Source organism: Ranitomeya variabilis, chromosome 2 (assembly GCF_051348905.1).
Source record: "Ranitomeya variabilis isolate aRanVar5 chromosome 2, aRanVar5.hap1, whole genome shotgun sequence".
Taxonomy (NCBI): domain Eukaryota; kingdom Metazoa; phylum Chordata; class Amphibia; order Anura; family Dendrobatidae; genus Ranitomeya; species Ranitomeya variabilis.
The window spans coordinates 492332990-492346293 of NC_135233.1; the positions used below are offsets into that span (position 1 = coordinate 492332990).

The 13304-nt window shown below is 47.6% G+C and overlaps 1 protein-coding gene across 3 annotated transcripts in view; it reads left to right on the forward strand.

The window, feature by feature from the left end:
- Positions 1 to 591: 591 nt before the first annotated feature.
- Positions 592 to 13304, forward strand: part of LOC143806916 (fatty acid desaturase 2-like) — a 41795-nt gene continuing 29082 nt past the window's right edge. For 2 of the 3 annotated variants that reach the window (XR_013221593.1, XM_077287953.1), the window contains exons 1-2: positions 881 to 926; positions 2080 to 2354. Coding sequence is in view for 2 of the 3 variants with exons in the window: in XM_077287953.1 (XP_077144068.1) it covers positions 2145 to 2354 (210 nt within the window). In the remaining variant the exon portion in view is untranslated. Of the gene's footprint in view, positions 795 to 880; positions 927 to 2079; positions 2355 to 13304 lie in introns of those variants that run through there. The other variant, XM_077287951.1, reaches the window with a different exon arrangement.

Consider the following 13304-nt stretch of genomic DNA (forward strand, 5'->3'; position numbering starts at 1 on the left):
AGAGCTGAGTGCGGGGCTGAGTGGGGGCTGAGTATGAGGCTGAGTGCAAGACTGAGTATAGAGCTGAGTGCGGGGCTGAGTATGTGGCTGAGTGGGGGCTGAGTATGAGGCTGAGTGGGGGCTGAGTATGAGGCTGAGTGGGGGCTGAGTATGAGGCTGAGTATGAGGCTGAGTGCGGGGCTGAGTATGAGGCTGAGTGCGGGGTGTGCAGGTCAGTGAGTGTGGCTGCACGTGTTATCTGCCCTGGTACATAGCATTACAGAGTGTAGCTGACCCTGAGTGTCAGATCCCCTCCCGACCTCTGCATCTCCTGAGATAACCTGCCCTGGCCTCAGTCTGCGCCGTGCTCTCTCCGCCGGCCCTCTAGCGCCCCCTGCCACGTTCACCAGTATTGCACCCTGCATCTCTCAGCAGCTGCGGATTAACCCCTTATGTTCCTATGACAGATAGTGACCCCGTCCCATCACTGTCTGCTGAGCATTCTGCACTGACTAAGCCTCCTTTCCATCTCTCCCCCCTCGCTCAGGTTGTTGGGGGTGTAATCTGTCTCCCCCTCCAGCTATAAAGGATAATTCCCTTACGTCCTCCAGCTTCGAAAGATCCACTAGGGCCAATGGCTGGTAGGCTGCCCCTGGTCCCCGGGCTGTGATTGGTCCTCTTTCTCTGCTGATTGCCCTGGAAACCCTAAACAGGGGAGAGGAGGGGAGGCTGCTGCGGGAGGAGGGAGAGGTGGGGACTGCCTGCAGCCGGCTACATGTGGAGCTGCCGGGGCTGAGAGCAGCACGGAGCTTCTGGTGAGTAGTAGCAGCGGATGGGGGACAGGGGGGGACAAAGAGGCGAAGGGTAATAATGGGGGATGGGGACCAGGGGCAAGTGACAGAGGAGATGGAGGATACAGAGGCAGAGCAGTGACACAGAGGATACAGGTGACATATATATGGGCTGTACTATAGAGGATATCACTGTAATATAGAGGCTATAGGTGTATAACTGCACAGGAGATCACTTATATAAAGGTGGAGCTGTATAATACATCCTAGATAGTATGTAACTAATACTGAGCATACAGGTGTAGTATACCATCCACAGAGGTAATAAGCAGGTACCTCCTTTGTATGGGGCTATAGGTGTAGTATACCATCCACAGAGGTAATAAGCAGGTACCTCCGATGTATGCGGCTATAGGTGTAGTATACCATCTACAGAGGTAATAAGCAGGTACCTCCGATGTATGGGGCTATAGGTGTAGTATACCATCTACAGAGGTAATAAGCAGGTACCTCCGATGTATGGGGCTATAGGTGTAGTATACCATCTACAGAGGTAATAAGCAGGTACCTCCGATGTATGGGGCTGTAGGTGTAGTATACCATCTACAGAGGTAATAAGCAGGTACCTCCGATGTATGGGGCTATAGGTGTAGTATACCATCTACAGAGGTAATAAGCAGGTACCTCCGATGTATGGGGATATAGGTGTAGTATACCATCCACAGAGGTAATAAGCAGGTACCTCCGATGTATGGGGCTATAGGTGTAGTATACCATCTACAGAGGTAATAAGCAGGTACCTCCGATGTATGGGGCTATAGGTGTAGTATACCATCCACAGAGGTAATAAGCAGGTACCTCCGATGTATGGGGCTATAGGTGTAGTATACCATCTACAGAGGTAATAAGCAGGTACCTCCGATGTATGGGGCTGTAGGTGTAGTATACCATCTACAGAGGTAATAAGCAGGTACCTCCGATGTATGGGGCTGTAGGTATAGTAAATAATATTCCTAAACTATAATGTGCCTATAAAATACAGAGTATACATCCGTAAGGTGCAGAGAGCATGCTCACGATACGGAGCACAGGACGGAGATACACGGACACCGCTGTACTGTAACAATGTGCTGGTGACAATACGGAACCGTAAATATTTACAGACAGATGGTAAACAGACGTGTGGTGTATGGAGGAGCCCGGACCCTGTGTACCTGTAATATAGAGGGTGCAGGGTGATACCAGGGACAGAGGCAGGCAGGACGGGAGGGGTCCCGAGGGTCTGCTGCTCACACTTCTCACCCCACAGAGTGAAGAGGAGGCGGAGGAGGAGAGGGCAGGTTGGCACCGAGTGCCCCCCAGCGAGGATCGACCATGGGTAAGGGGGGGCAGAATGGAGAAGGCTGCAGCTCTGGATGTGTCAAGTCGGAGCCCCGGTACTCCTGGGAAGAGGTGCAGAAACACAACACCAAGAGCGACAAATGGCTGGTGATAGACCGCAAGGTGTACAACATCACCGACTGGGTGAGGAGGCATCCGGGGGGCCTGAGGGTCATCAGCCACTATGCCGGGGAGGACGCATCGGTGAGTGACACTTCTATGGACGGGACTGCCCGGCTTACATAAGGCCTGCTATTCTATATAACTGTCATCTGTCTGTCTGTCTGTCTGTCTGTCTGTCTGTCTATCTATCTATCTATCTATCTATCTGTCTATCTATCTATCTATTCATAAAAAGAGACCACCACAACACTTCTACTTATCTCTGGGTACAAAGCCTCCAGGCAACCTGTCCACTGGTTATCCAAAGTCCATAAAAGTCAAAAAAGAAGGCAGCACTCCATTTTTCTTATTAAATGTGCAGGATTTTAATCAGACCCACATGTCTGTGCGAAGTTTCGGCTCTCATTTAGAGCCGAAACGTTGCACAGACATGTGGGTCTGATTAAAATCCTGCACATTTAATAAGAAAAATGGAGTGCTGCCTTCTTTTTTGACTTCTATCTATCTATCTATCTATCTATCTATCTATCTATCTATCTATCTATCTATCATCTATCTATCATCTATCTATCATCTATCTATCTATCTATCTATCTATCTATCTATCTATCTATCTATCTGACATGTTTTACCTCTACACTGCTCCCTCCGTTCTGTACGCCCTGACATTATACTGTGGTAGGCTCGTTTCTCTGAGGAGTCCTCACTGTGATGTATCGGAGTTTCCTAGTTAGTTCATGTTGTTTTTGTTGCATCCAGTATATCGCCCCATTCCATGCTACCCCCGGCAGGCCGTCCTCCTATCTCTCTGCATTGTCTTTTGCCTGCTTTGGTAATATCACTTGTGCTTGCTTTTGCTGATGGAACTTATTTTCTAACATAACTGTAACCTGCAAATAAAATGAAACCAAACAAATCCTTGTCTTGGCTTTGAAGTTGTAAAGCAGAGGTAATTTTCTGTGAGATTTTCTGCTGACGATAGGCCAGGGACCATAAATATCAAGAATCACTCAAAGTTTTGAAGAATCTAATTTGTATTACTAGTAGTTATCTGACCAGACATATATCAGGGAAATGTAACATTTCAGCTAAGGAAACGATGAGCGGCAGAAACACATTGTATACAATAACATTGCTGCTGGCTGGTGGATATATGAAGAGAGGTTCTACCATTTGCCCAGACATAGCGCCACACTGGTCCATAGCTTGTATGTTTTGGTGCAGATTTCTTGCCATTTCTGAAATGTAAATCCGTGTTGTATGTGACCCTGGTCAGCGTCGCCCTGTTATATGAGATTTGGCTTAAAAGATTTGCAGTGAGAGCAGTTGGGGTAATTTGCACGAGAGAGATGTCCAGTGATCACTGAGCGTCGGTCGTTGTTCCTTCATTGTGGAATTAGATTCTTATTTATTGCCAAGATGTAAATATATTGATACAAATTGTAAATGTTTGCCTACCTTTGTAAAAGTAAAATAAATGATAAAAAAAAATTACACTTTAAAAAGGTTAAGCTTTACTGGACAACCCCTTCTTAAATGTTAACATTCCTCAGAAAAACAAATACTTAGTGTCAGACTGATGTGACAAGGGCCCTCCAGTAATGTCTCCAGGGCCACTGTTAGCTACATATTACAGTAACCTCATTCACAAATTTACTTCTGCTTCTATATAATAATAATAATAATAAAGTGGATCGTTTGTTGTTTGTTGAAGGGTTTAGAGTTTACTGTTACTCCAGCTATTCCGCAATTCCTTTTTTTTTATCAACGCCGTCATGCTGTCCCATAGATACGAGCCTTTGCTCACATTCTGGGGTGTACTTTAGGCTGCTCAGTATTATTACACCATGAGCAGCACCCCTTTGGCAAAAAAACATGGACTACCCCCAAATAAAAAGGCTCATATCTATGAGACAGTACAACAGATTTAATACAAAAAAATATTCAGGGGAGCAGCAGGAATAAAAGAAAAGCAAAAACTGTCCACTTTTGACCTGGTGACTTGTTCTCTTTAAATGAATGGTGAGATGCTGACTTTGCACATATTAAATCAAGTGCTCATATATGTGGGCGGGGGCCCGATTCCCGCGCAGGGGCTCACAGGGGGATTCACCTGTTCCCATGTGGGCCAGCTTATATGCCCACCCAACCGACGCCGCTCCTGCAATGTTGGCACTTTGTCCCCAGCGATCTCATGACATTGTTTATGTCACGTGACCGCTGCAGCCTACCAGTAGCCACTGATTAGCTGCAGCATTGGAGCGGTGCAAGTCAAGAGGTGAGTATGGGTTTTACTATTATACTTAAGTCACTTTAGCATTAGAGAAGGCTTTTCCCAGTAGTGAATATCCAGTTCAAATAGAAAAATAAAAATAAATTCATAAACGTTCTTCAGTTCTTCCATAGGCTTTAATGAGAACTACTGTATAATCCCTTACCTCACAGAGGTGTTACCTCCCAATAGATAGGGACACACAGAGGTGTTACCTCCCGATAGGGACACACAGAGGTGTTACCTACCAATAGATAGGGACACACAGAGGTGTTACCTCCCAATACATAGGGACACACAGAGGTGTTACCTCCCAATAGATAGGGGCACACAGAGGTGTTACCTCCCAATACATAGGGACACACAGAGGTGTTACCTCCCAATACATAGGGACACACAGAGGTGTTACCTCCCAATACATAGGGACACACAGAGGTGTTACCTCCCAATACATAGGGACACACAGAGGTGTTACCTCCCAATACATAGGGACACACAGAGGTGTTACCTCCTAATAGATAGGGACACACAGAGGTGTTACCTACCAATAGATAGGGACACACAGAGGTGTTACCTCCCAATACATAGGGACACACAGAGGTGTTACCTCCCAATAGATAGGGGCACACAGAGGTGTTACCTCCCAATACATAGGGACACACAGAGGTGTTACCTCCCAATAGATAGGGACACACAGAGGTGTTACCTCCCAATACATAGGGACACACAGAGGTGTTACCTCCCAATACATAGGGACACACAGAGGTGTTACCTCCCAATACATAGGGACACACAGAGGTGTTACCTCCCAATACATAGGGACACACAGAGGTGTTACCTCCCAATACATAGGGACACACAGAGGTGTTACCTCCTAATAGATAGGGACACACAGAGGTGTTACCTCCTAATAGAATAGGGGCACACAGAGGTGTTACCTCCCAATACATAGGGACACACAGAGGTGTTACCTCCCAATAGATAGGGACACACAGAGGTGTTACCTCCCAATAGATAGGGACACACAGAGGTGTTACCTCCTAATAGATAGGGACACACAGAGGTGTTACCTCCTAATAGAATAGGGGCACACAGAGGTGTTACCTCCCAATAGATAGGGACACACAGAGGTGTTACCTCCCAATAGATAGGGACACACAGAGGTGTTACCTCCTAATAGATAGGGACACACAGAGGTGTTACCTCCTAATAGAATAGGGGCACACAGAGGTGTTACCTCCCAATACATAGGGACACACAGAGGTGTTACCTCCCAATAGATAGGGGCACACAGAGGTGTTACCTCCCAATAGATAGGGACACACAGAGGTGTTACCTCCCAATAGATAGGGACACACAGAGGTGTTACCTCCCAATAGATAGGGGCACACAGAGGTGTTACCTCCTAATAGATAGGGACACACAGAGGTGTTACCTCCTAATAGAATAGGGGCACACAGAGGTGTTACCTCCCAATACATAGGGACACACAGAGGTGTTACCTCCCTATAGATAGGGGCACACAGAGGTGTTACCTCCCAATAGATAGGGACACACAGAGGTGTTACCTCCCAATAGATAGGGACACACAGAGGTGTTACCTCCCAATAGATAGGGACACACAGAGGTGTTACCCCCAGCTATGAGACATATGTCTGCAGGGGAAGTCATAAATGGCGATTGTAGAAAGCTAGATGACAGCCAATACTAAGCTATAGCCACAGGATATGCCAAACATGTCTGATAGGTGCGGCTCCTAACTCTGGAACCTGCATTTTAGTATTTCTTGTGGTATACCATAGATGCCCAATATGGGAATAACACTTTAACCATTTGCTTGTCAGCAAACAAATTTGATGTTTCAGATTCTTGAAAAGCAATGGAAAGCATTTCGGCAAGTTATATTAACTGTAATATTGTTTTTTAAAGGGGTTATCTGGGATTATCTGGGTTTTTTTTCCTTACTATGGGCTTAAGAACTAACGAGCAGGTACTGGCTAACTACTTATGTGTTCTTCCAATCTCAGATTTCTGCTTGCACACAGTGGTCACAGACCACTCCTGCTGGCGATTCTGCAGCTTCCGCTGATGTCACATCGACAGATCAGCTGCTTCTCTTTTGCTCTGCTCTATTGATGGGATGTGACTGCTGATGTCATGCTGATTGACAGCCGAATCTCTGCTGCCTAACTACGGGAAGCCGGCAGTCAATCAGCATGATATCGGCACAGCAGACCAAAAGAGGAAGACATGCTCTGCTGATGTGATGCAGCAGAATCGCTGGCAGGAGCGGACCATGACTGCTCTGACCCTGTGCCGGATAGAATGGGCAGGTAGTTAGCAACTATTTTCCTGTTAATTCTTAGGCACATAGTAAAAAAAATCAAATAGCCCCAGAAAATCCCTTTAAAAACACATAAGATCAGTGTCATAATTGGAAGCTAATGTGCCCCAATGCAAATTCCCCAATGGGGACCGCAACTATCATGGGTCTTTATTAGTACTGATTTTCCCAAATGGAGCTCTGGACTTCCCTAGGCTCCAGGACTTGGGTGTGAGTGCAATCCCTGCACCCAATATAATTACTCCCTGCATACAATGAATCCTATGAATCATTTGTGAATCATCCACTGCTCATAAAACACAAAATATTGTAAAACAAATAGAAAATTCTTGTAACTTCGCTCAGAATCACATGTTGGCCTTCATATCATTCATGGATTGTTTGCCCATCAGAGGCAGCATGTAGTACTGCGTATATAGGATGGATTGGTCCATGAAATGTTACATTGTATCTATTTTATTTTTGGTGTGCAAATTACATCTGTTGGTTTGTTGTGCACAAGTCAGCGCAGAGCTGTATAATTAGTACTGACTGCCGGTTATTGTGCCAGGGCACTGTAAAACATGTATGAGCTCAGCAGCATCGATGATGATGTATTTATACGTATGTAATTTCCTTCCCTAGACACAGGTCTAATTCTTAAGGTGTTTGGGGTAGTGAACTTTGAACCCAAATAATATATATACTGCTCAAAACAATGAAGGGAACACTAAAATCCCACATCCTGGATATCACCGAATTAAATATTCCAGTTGTAAATCTTTATTCGTTACATAGTGGAATGCGTTGAGAACAGTAAAACATAAAAATAATCAACGTAAATCACAATAAATATCCCACGGAGGTCTGGATTTGGAATGATACACGAAATCAAAGTGGAAAATCAAATTACAGGCTGATCCAACTTCAGTGGAAATGCCTCAAGACAAGGAAATGATGCTCAGTAGTGTGTATGGCCTCCACGTGCCTCTATGACCTTCAAACAATGCCTGGGCATGCTCCTGATGAGAAGGTGGATGTTCTCCTGAGAGATCTCCTTCCAGACATGGATTAAAGCATGTCAACTCCAGGACAGTCTGTGGTGCAACGTGGCATTGGTGAATGGAATCGACATGATGTCCCAAATGTGCTCAATTGGATTCAGGTCCGGGGAACGGGCGGACCAGTCCATAGCTTCAATTTCTTCATCATGCATGACACACTTCAGCCACATGACGCCTAGTATTGTCATGCATCAGATGAAACCCAGGACCCACTGCACCAGCATATGGTCTCACAATGGGTCTGAGGATCTCATCCTGGTACCTAATGGCAGTCAGGTTACCTCTGGCGAGCACATGGAGGGCTGTGCGGCCCTCCAAAGAAATGTCTCCCCACACCATTACTGACAAACTGCCAAATTGGTCACGATGGAGGATGTTGCAGGCAGCTGAATGTTCTCCACAGTGTCTCCAGACTCTGTCACATCTGTCACATGTGCTCAGTGTGAACTTGCTCTCATCCGTGAAGAGCACAGGGTGCCTATGTCAAATCTACCAATCTTGGTTTCATCTGGCAAATGACAATCGCACTGCACGGTGTTGAGCTGTGAGCACAACACCCACTTGTGGACTTCGGGCCCTCAATATACCCTTATGGAGTCTGTTTCTGACAGTTTAAGCAGACACATGGATGTTAGTGGCCTGATGGAGGCAATTTTGTAGGGCTCTGGCAGTGCTCCTCCTGTTCTTCCCTGCACAAAGGCAGAGGTAGATGGTCTGTGGTCACCCCTGCAGAACCACTCCTTTATGGGGTTGTCTTGCTAATTGCTGATCATTTTTGCCTGTTGTCTGCTCCATTTGCACAACAGGAGAAATGAATTCACAATCAGTGTTATTTCATAATTGGACATGTTGATTTCACAGAAGTGTGACTTATTTGGAGTTACATTGTGTTGTTTATGTTTTCCCTTTATTTTTTGAGCAGTGTTTATATGTATATCATAGGATGCAAAGAAGCACTTGGTGAAATTTACTGATGTACCAGAATCTCTCCCATGCTATAGTCTTCAATGGCATACACAGATGTATCTTGAGCTAAAATATATCTGATCTATCTAAAACATTTCAGTCTATCTATCTAAAATATACATTTTCCAAAACAAAGAACAGACAGACGTTTCATAAATATGGCAGTTGGCTCTAGCGCTACATTCTCTTTTATTAAAGGGAATCAGTCAGTAGGATCATGCCTCCTAAGCCGTGTATATGGGCATATAGGTCATAGGAAGCTGATGAACAAGATACCTTGATATATACGATCTGATGTCTTATCCTGGAGAAATTCACGTTTTCTCAATATGTATGAGCCGTTAAAGAGGTGGTCCACTACAATCTTTATTGTGCACATCGATGTAAACCATCGAAATAAGTAATTCTTTAAATGCATTCTTTTTTCATATTTGCCTGTGAGTGGCGCTATCTCTGCTCGCTCAGTGCCTGTGACCACTGGCTGCAGTCGCTGCTGATATCCAGTGATGCCACGCCAATTTTCGGACTTTGGAAGTTGAGGTTGCATCACCAAGGTGGAGCGCCCCCACACCGCCGCAGGGCCGAGGGGTACCCGGAGCCGGGCCTCTAGGTCTCAGTCCTGGGGTTGTCACGGTAGCTAGACCCGGTCCGTGGCCCTGTGTGTCAGTGGGGGACGTCCGGTGCAATAAGTGATGTTGTAGCGGTGCAGTTGTGGGGTGCAGGTCGCGGTAAATAACGAGGACACCAGGTTGCAGTCTCTTTACCTCTTTACTGAAGCTCTCTGGGTCCTCAGTCCGGAATACGGCTCACCAGGCTGCGCAAGTCCGGCCGGTCCAATGGCACTTCCAGAGCTCTCCTTGCAGGTGGAAATCGGTGCCTTCCTTCTAGCGCTATGTGTTGCAGTCCTTCCCTGCTGTGCTTACGGAAAGTACCCCACAACTGTTGTGTCTGTTTCTCGTGTTCCCTCACAACAACTTAATTCGCAATGATCTTCCTCGTCCCTCCAGATACTATGGTAGGAACGCACCCGTATGACGGGGAGGCTCGGAGATCTTCCGGGACTCTATCTGCGCCCCTCTCCTGTTGGTACCCCCCTTTGCCTTCCTGGGTGATGCGTGAGACAGTCCGCCTCAAGCTAACTGCCCTGCCGTAGGTCTGAGGTATGGCTTGAAACTCTTTACCTCCTCGGCGTTCCGGCCACCGGTAGTGCGCCTCAGTAAGGTGCTGCCTCTTTCAGCACAACCCTCACTGGTATCTCCTTTCGCTTGATTTCGTTTCTCACTCAGCACAATCTATCTCGCTTCTTAGTCCTTCCTTGGGCACCGCCGCTATGCTGAGCAGGCACGGTCCCTTTACGTTCTTTCCATGCCAAGCCTCTGCCAGGATCCCACCCCTGGCAGAGACCCTACAGTCTCTCCCTTCACAACACCCTCTGCCACCAGGTGTTGCTCCGTTCAATCCCGTCAGCGTTCTCTCTCTAACTTCCTGCCTGACCCCCAGTTTACCCACTATGGTGGGGAGTGGCCTAATGAATAGCACCCTTAGCTCCCCCCGGAGGCCCAGCTGTGAAATGTATTGGTGACTGTGATACCTGCTCAGAGAACTCCTTCCGTGCCATCGAACGCAGCATGGCCCCCCTTAGTGGCTGAACCATGCTACTGCAACGACCAGGACTCTGGGGCGCTGCACTCCCCCCTGGTTAAACACAGTACTCCGGGACTGGGAAGAAAAAAACAACAATACAGGTTAGCAAAAAGACATACAATTTTGTTGAGTGCAAATAACAATAAGTATACTTAAGTAGGCTTCCCTTTATGGGAGGTGAGGACACTTGTAACGTTACAAACATAATTAACCTTATAATTTACAGAGTATAAATAACTTCTGTTACCCAACCGGGTATTCTATTTAGTGCAATTTTTGAAATAATAACTTAACATTGCCTTTAAGAAACTCACACTCTTAGTCTATCAAAGGCCTTCCTATAATCACATTATAAGGCATTTCAACTTTACATTCTCCTTCTTGTGAACCTGCAGGACCGCCTGTCCCTACGGCACCAGGCCTACTGCCTCTCCTTTCTTCTACAGGACCGCCCTGTTCAGCCAGGGCCTACTGCCTTTCGCTACTATACACAGTATAGACATAACATTCCTTTCGGTTGAAGAACTCTGAGCCAGCTCTACTCGGCCCCTTTAAGGACTCACTCTCTAACCCCTACGGGTTCACTCTCTGTCCTTAGCAATAAAGTAACTTTTCAATGGGGACGCAGGGTTTACCTTCTATCCTCACCCTCATTATTACTTCTCTTACTTTCAACTATGCAGACCTCTACTTCTACCCCTACGGGCTCTCTGCATCTTTCCTGTCTTCAAAACATTATTCAAATTTCACATTTTAACAAATTCAACACATATAACTTAGCATGTAAAACAGTTACATTTCTTTTCAAGGCATCATTATAGCATTACTGTTCTGCAACAGTATCTCTCTCAAGTTCAGTTTCTCACATCCCCTTTAAGAGGAGACCAAGTCTTTCTAAGATAGCTCGTCTCCTCAGCCTACCGGCCCATGCAAAGGTTCCGGCATGGTATCTTCGCAAAGTGTCTTTAACTAGAACCGGTAGGAAAGGTATCTTCGCAAAGTGTCTTTGGCTAAAACCAGTAGGGAGCACCTTTAAGAAGGTGCAAACTATTTACAAGGGAAGTTCGAATCATGCGCAGTTCATGATTTCTGCAGTTCTTTAAACTTGTGCAAAAATTTTAGGAAAGGAAAACAAACAAAGAGGATCCCGGGTGAACAGAGGGATCCATTAACCCTGGGCGGGTTTAGCAGCAACTTAAAGGAATAAAAGACAAACAGTAACTATTTACATTTTCATGGTATCGAGGTTTATTCTCCTTCCGGTGGCTTTGGTTCTTGGACCCCGGTCACTACAGCGCCAGTGTCCTCGGTTCGAACATGCAGATGGACTCGACTGGCCAACTCCGGGGCTGCCACTAGGCGTACCGTCGCGATAGTGATAAGTTCAGGCGCTCCCGGGACCAGATCTGGGGCTGCAGGTGCCGCAGGCCCAGACATACACCGCCGAACATTTCGTGCATACCACCCGAGTGGGTTCAAGTGGCGGCTGTAGGTCACTGGATCCCCCTTTTGTAACGGTTCTCCACTTCGGCCACAACAGGGAGCCCTCACGTTACAGTGCGCAACGAAAACATCAGTATCCAGTCCCGGTTCGTGTATGAGGCCCCACCCCCTTTTTACATGGTAGGCCAACACAGTGCCCCGCCTTACCACGTCTCTGTCATCCCATGCCGGGGGGGGTTGTTGTACTTTCGTTGGGCCCATCGACTCAGCTCCTCTCCGTCCTTTCCACTGCAGAATCAAGCACTGTCTATATTGTTCCCATGTAAGCACCGCAAGAGTGGACCCGTTCTCCCGGGATCCATCTGCTCTAAACCAGGGGGTGTCCCACCGAAGAACTACTCCATCTAAGCTCACATCCACAGGCTCCCCCACTCCAGTCGACAGCGGTGGCACCATCCTCCCCAGGTCGTCGGGGGATAGCACCATTAGCCCTGCCGAGATAAGTCGCTCCCTACTGCGATGGAGGTGGGCCATGGAAGCGGGCTCGTGAAGGGGAGCAGGGGCGTCGGCCATACCTGCGTCTAATGTGGTTCCATCGGTGTCGCTCCGGTCCGTTAACAAGGACGCTGGAATCGGCTGCAGCCCGGACCGGGGCCCCGCCAATGGGATGCTCGGATTCCGCTCCGCCTGCAGTGGTTCCTCCTCCTCTAACTCCAAGGTCGGGATTGGTGGACATAGCTCCGCTGTCGGATCCGCAGGCTTCCGGTCCATCTCCGGTGAAGAAGGGCAGGCCTGAACCACTTCTTCCTCGCTCAGGCATTCGCCGTTCATCATCGCTGCCTGATAGTCGGTGGCAGTGCATGCACCTGACTCCGCCATTTCTCTGAGGTCGGGCTTCTCCATCACCCGCTTCCCGCCGTTGCATCTCAGGGGGTTGTCTTCTGTTTTGGGGCAGGTCATCTCTTTGCAGCCAGAAGTGCAGGGGGCGGTAGCCATTTCTCGCGCCACACTGAGAGTCTCCGCCCATAACACACCCTCCTTCTCCTGGGGTGTAGCAATGGCGGCGCCTTTTGGCGGGAACTTCTGGCGGCCAATGGCGCAGCACACAGTCTTGCAATAAAGTACAGTCCAAGCACAGTAAATCACAGTCTCTAGGCACACATGACCTGATTCTTCAGGCTTAAGTAGAATCCTGTTCGTGACGCCAAGTTGGAGCGCCCCCACACCGCCGCAGGGCCGAGGGGTACCCGGAGCCGGGCCTCTAGGTCTCAGTCCTGGGGTTGTCACGGTAGCTAGACCCGGTCCGTGGCCCTGTGTGT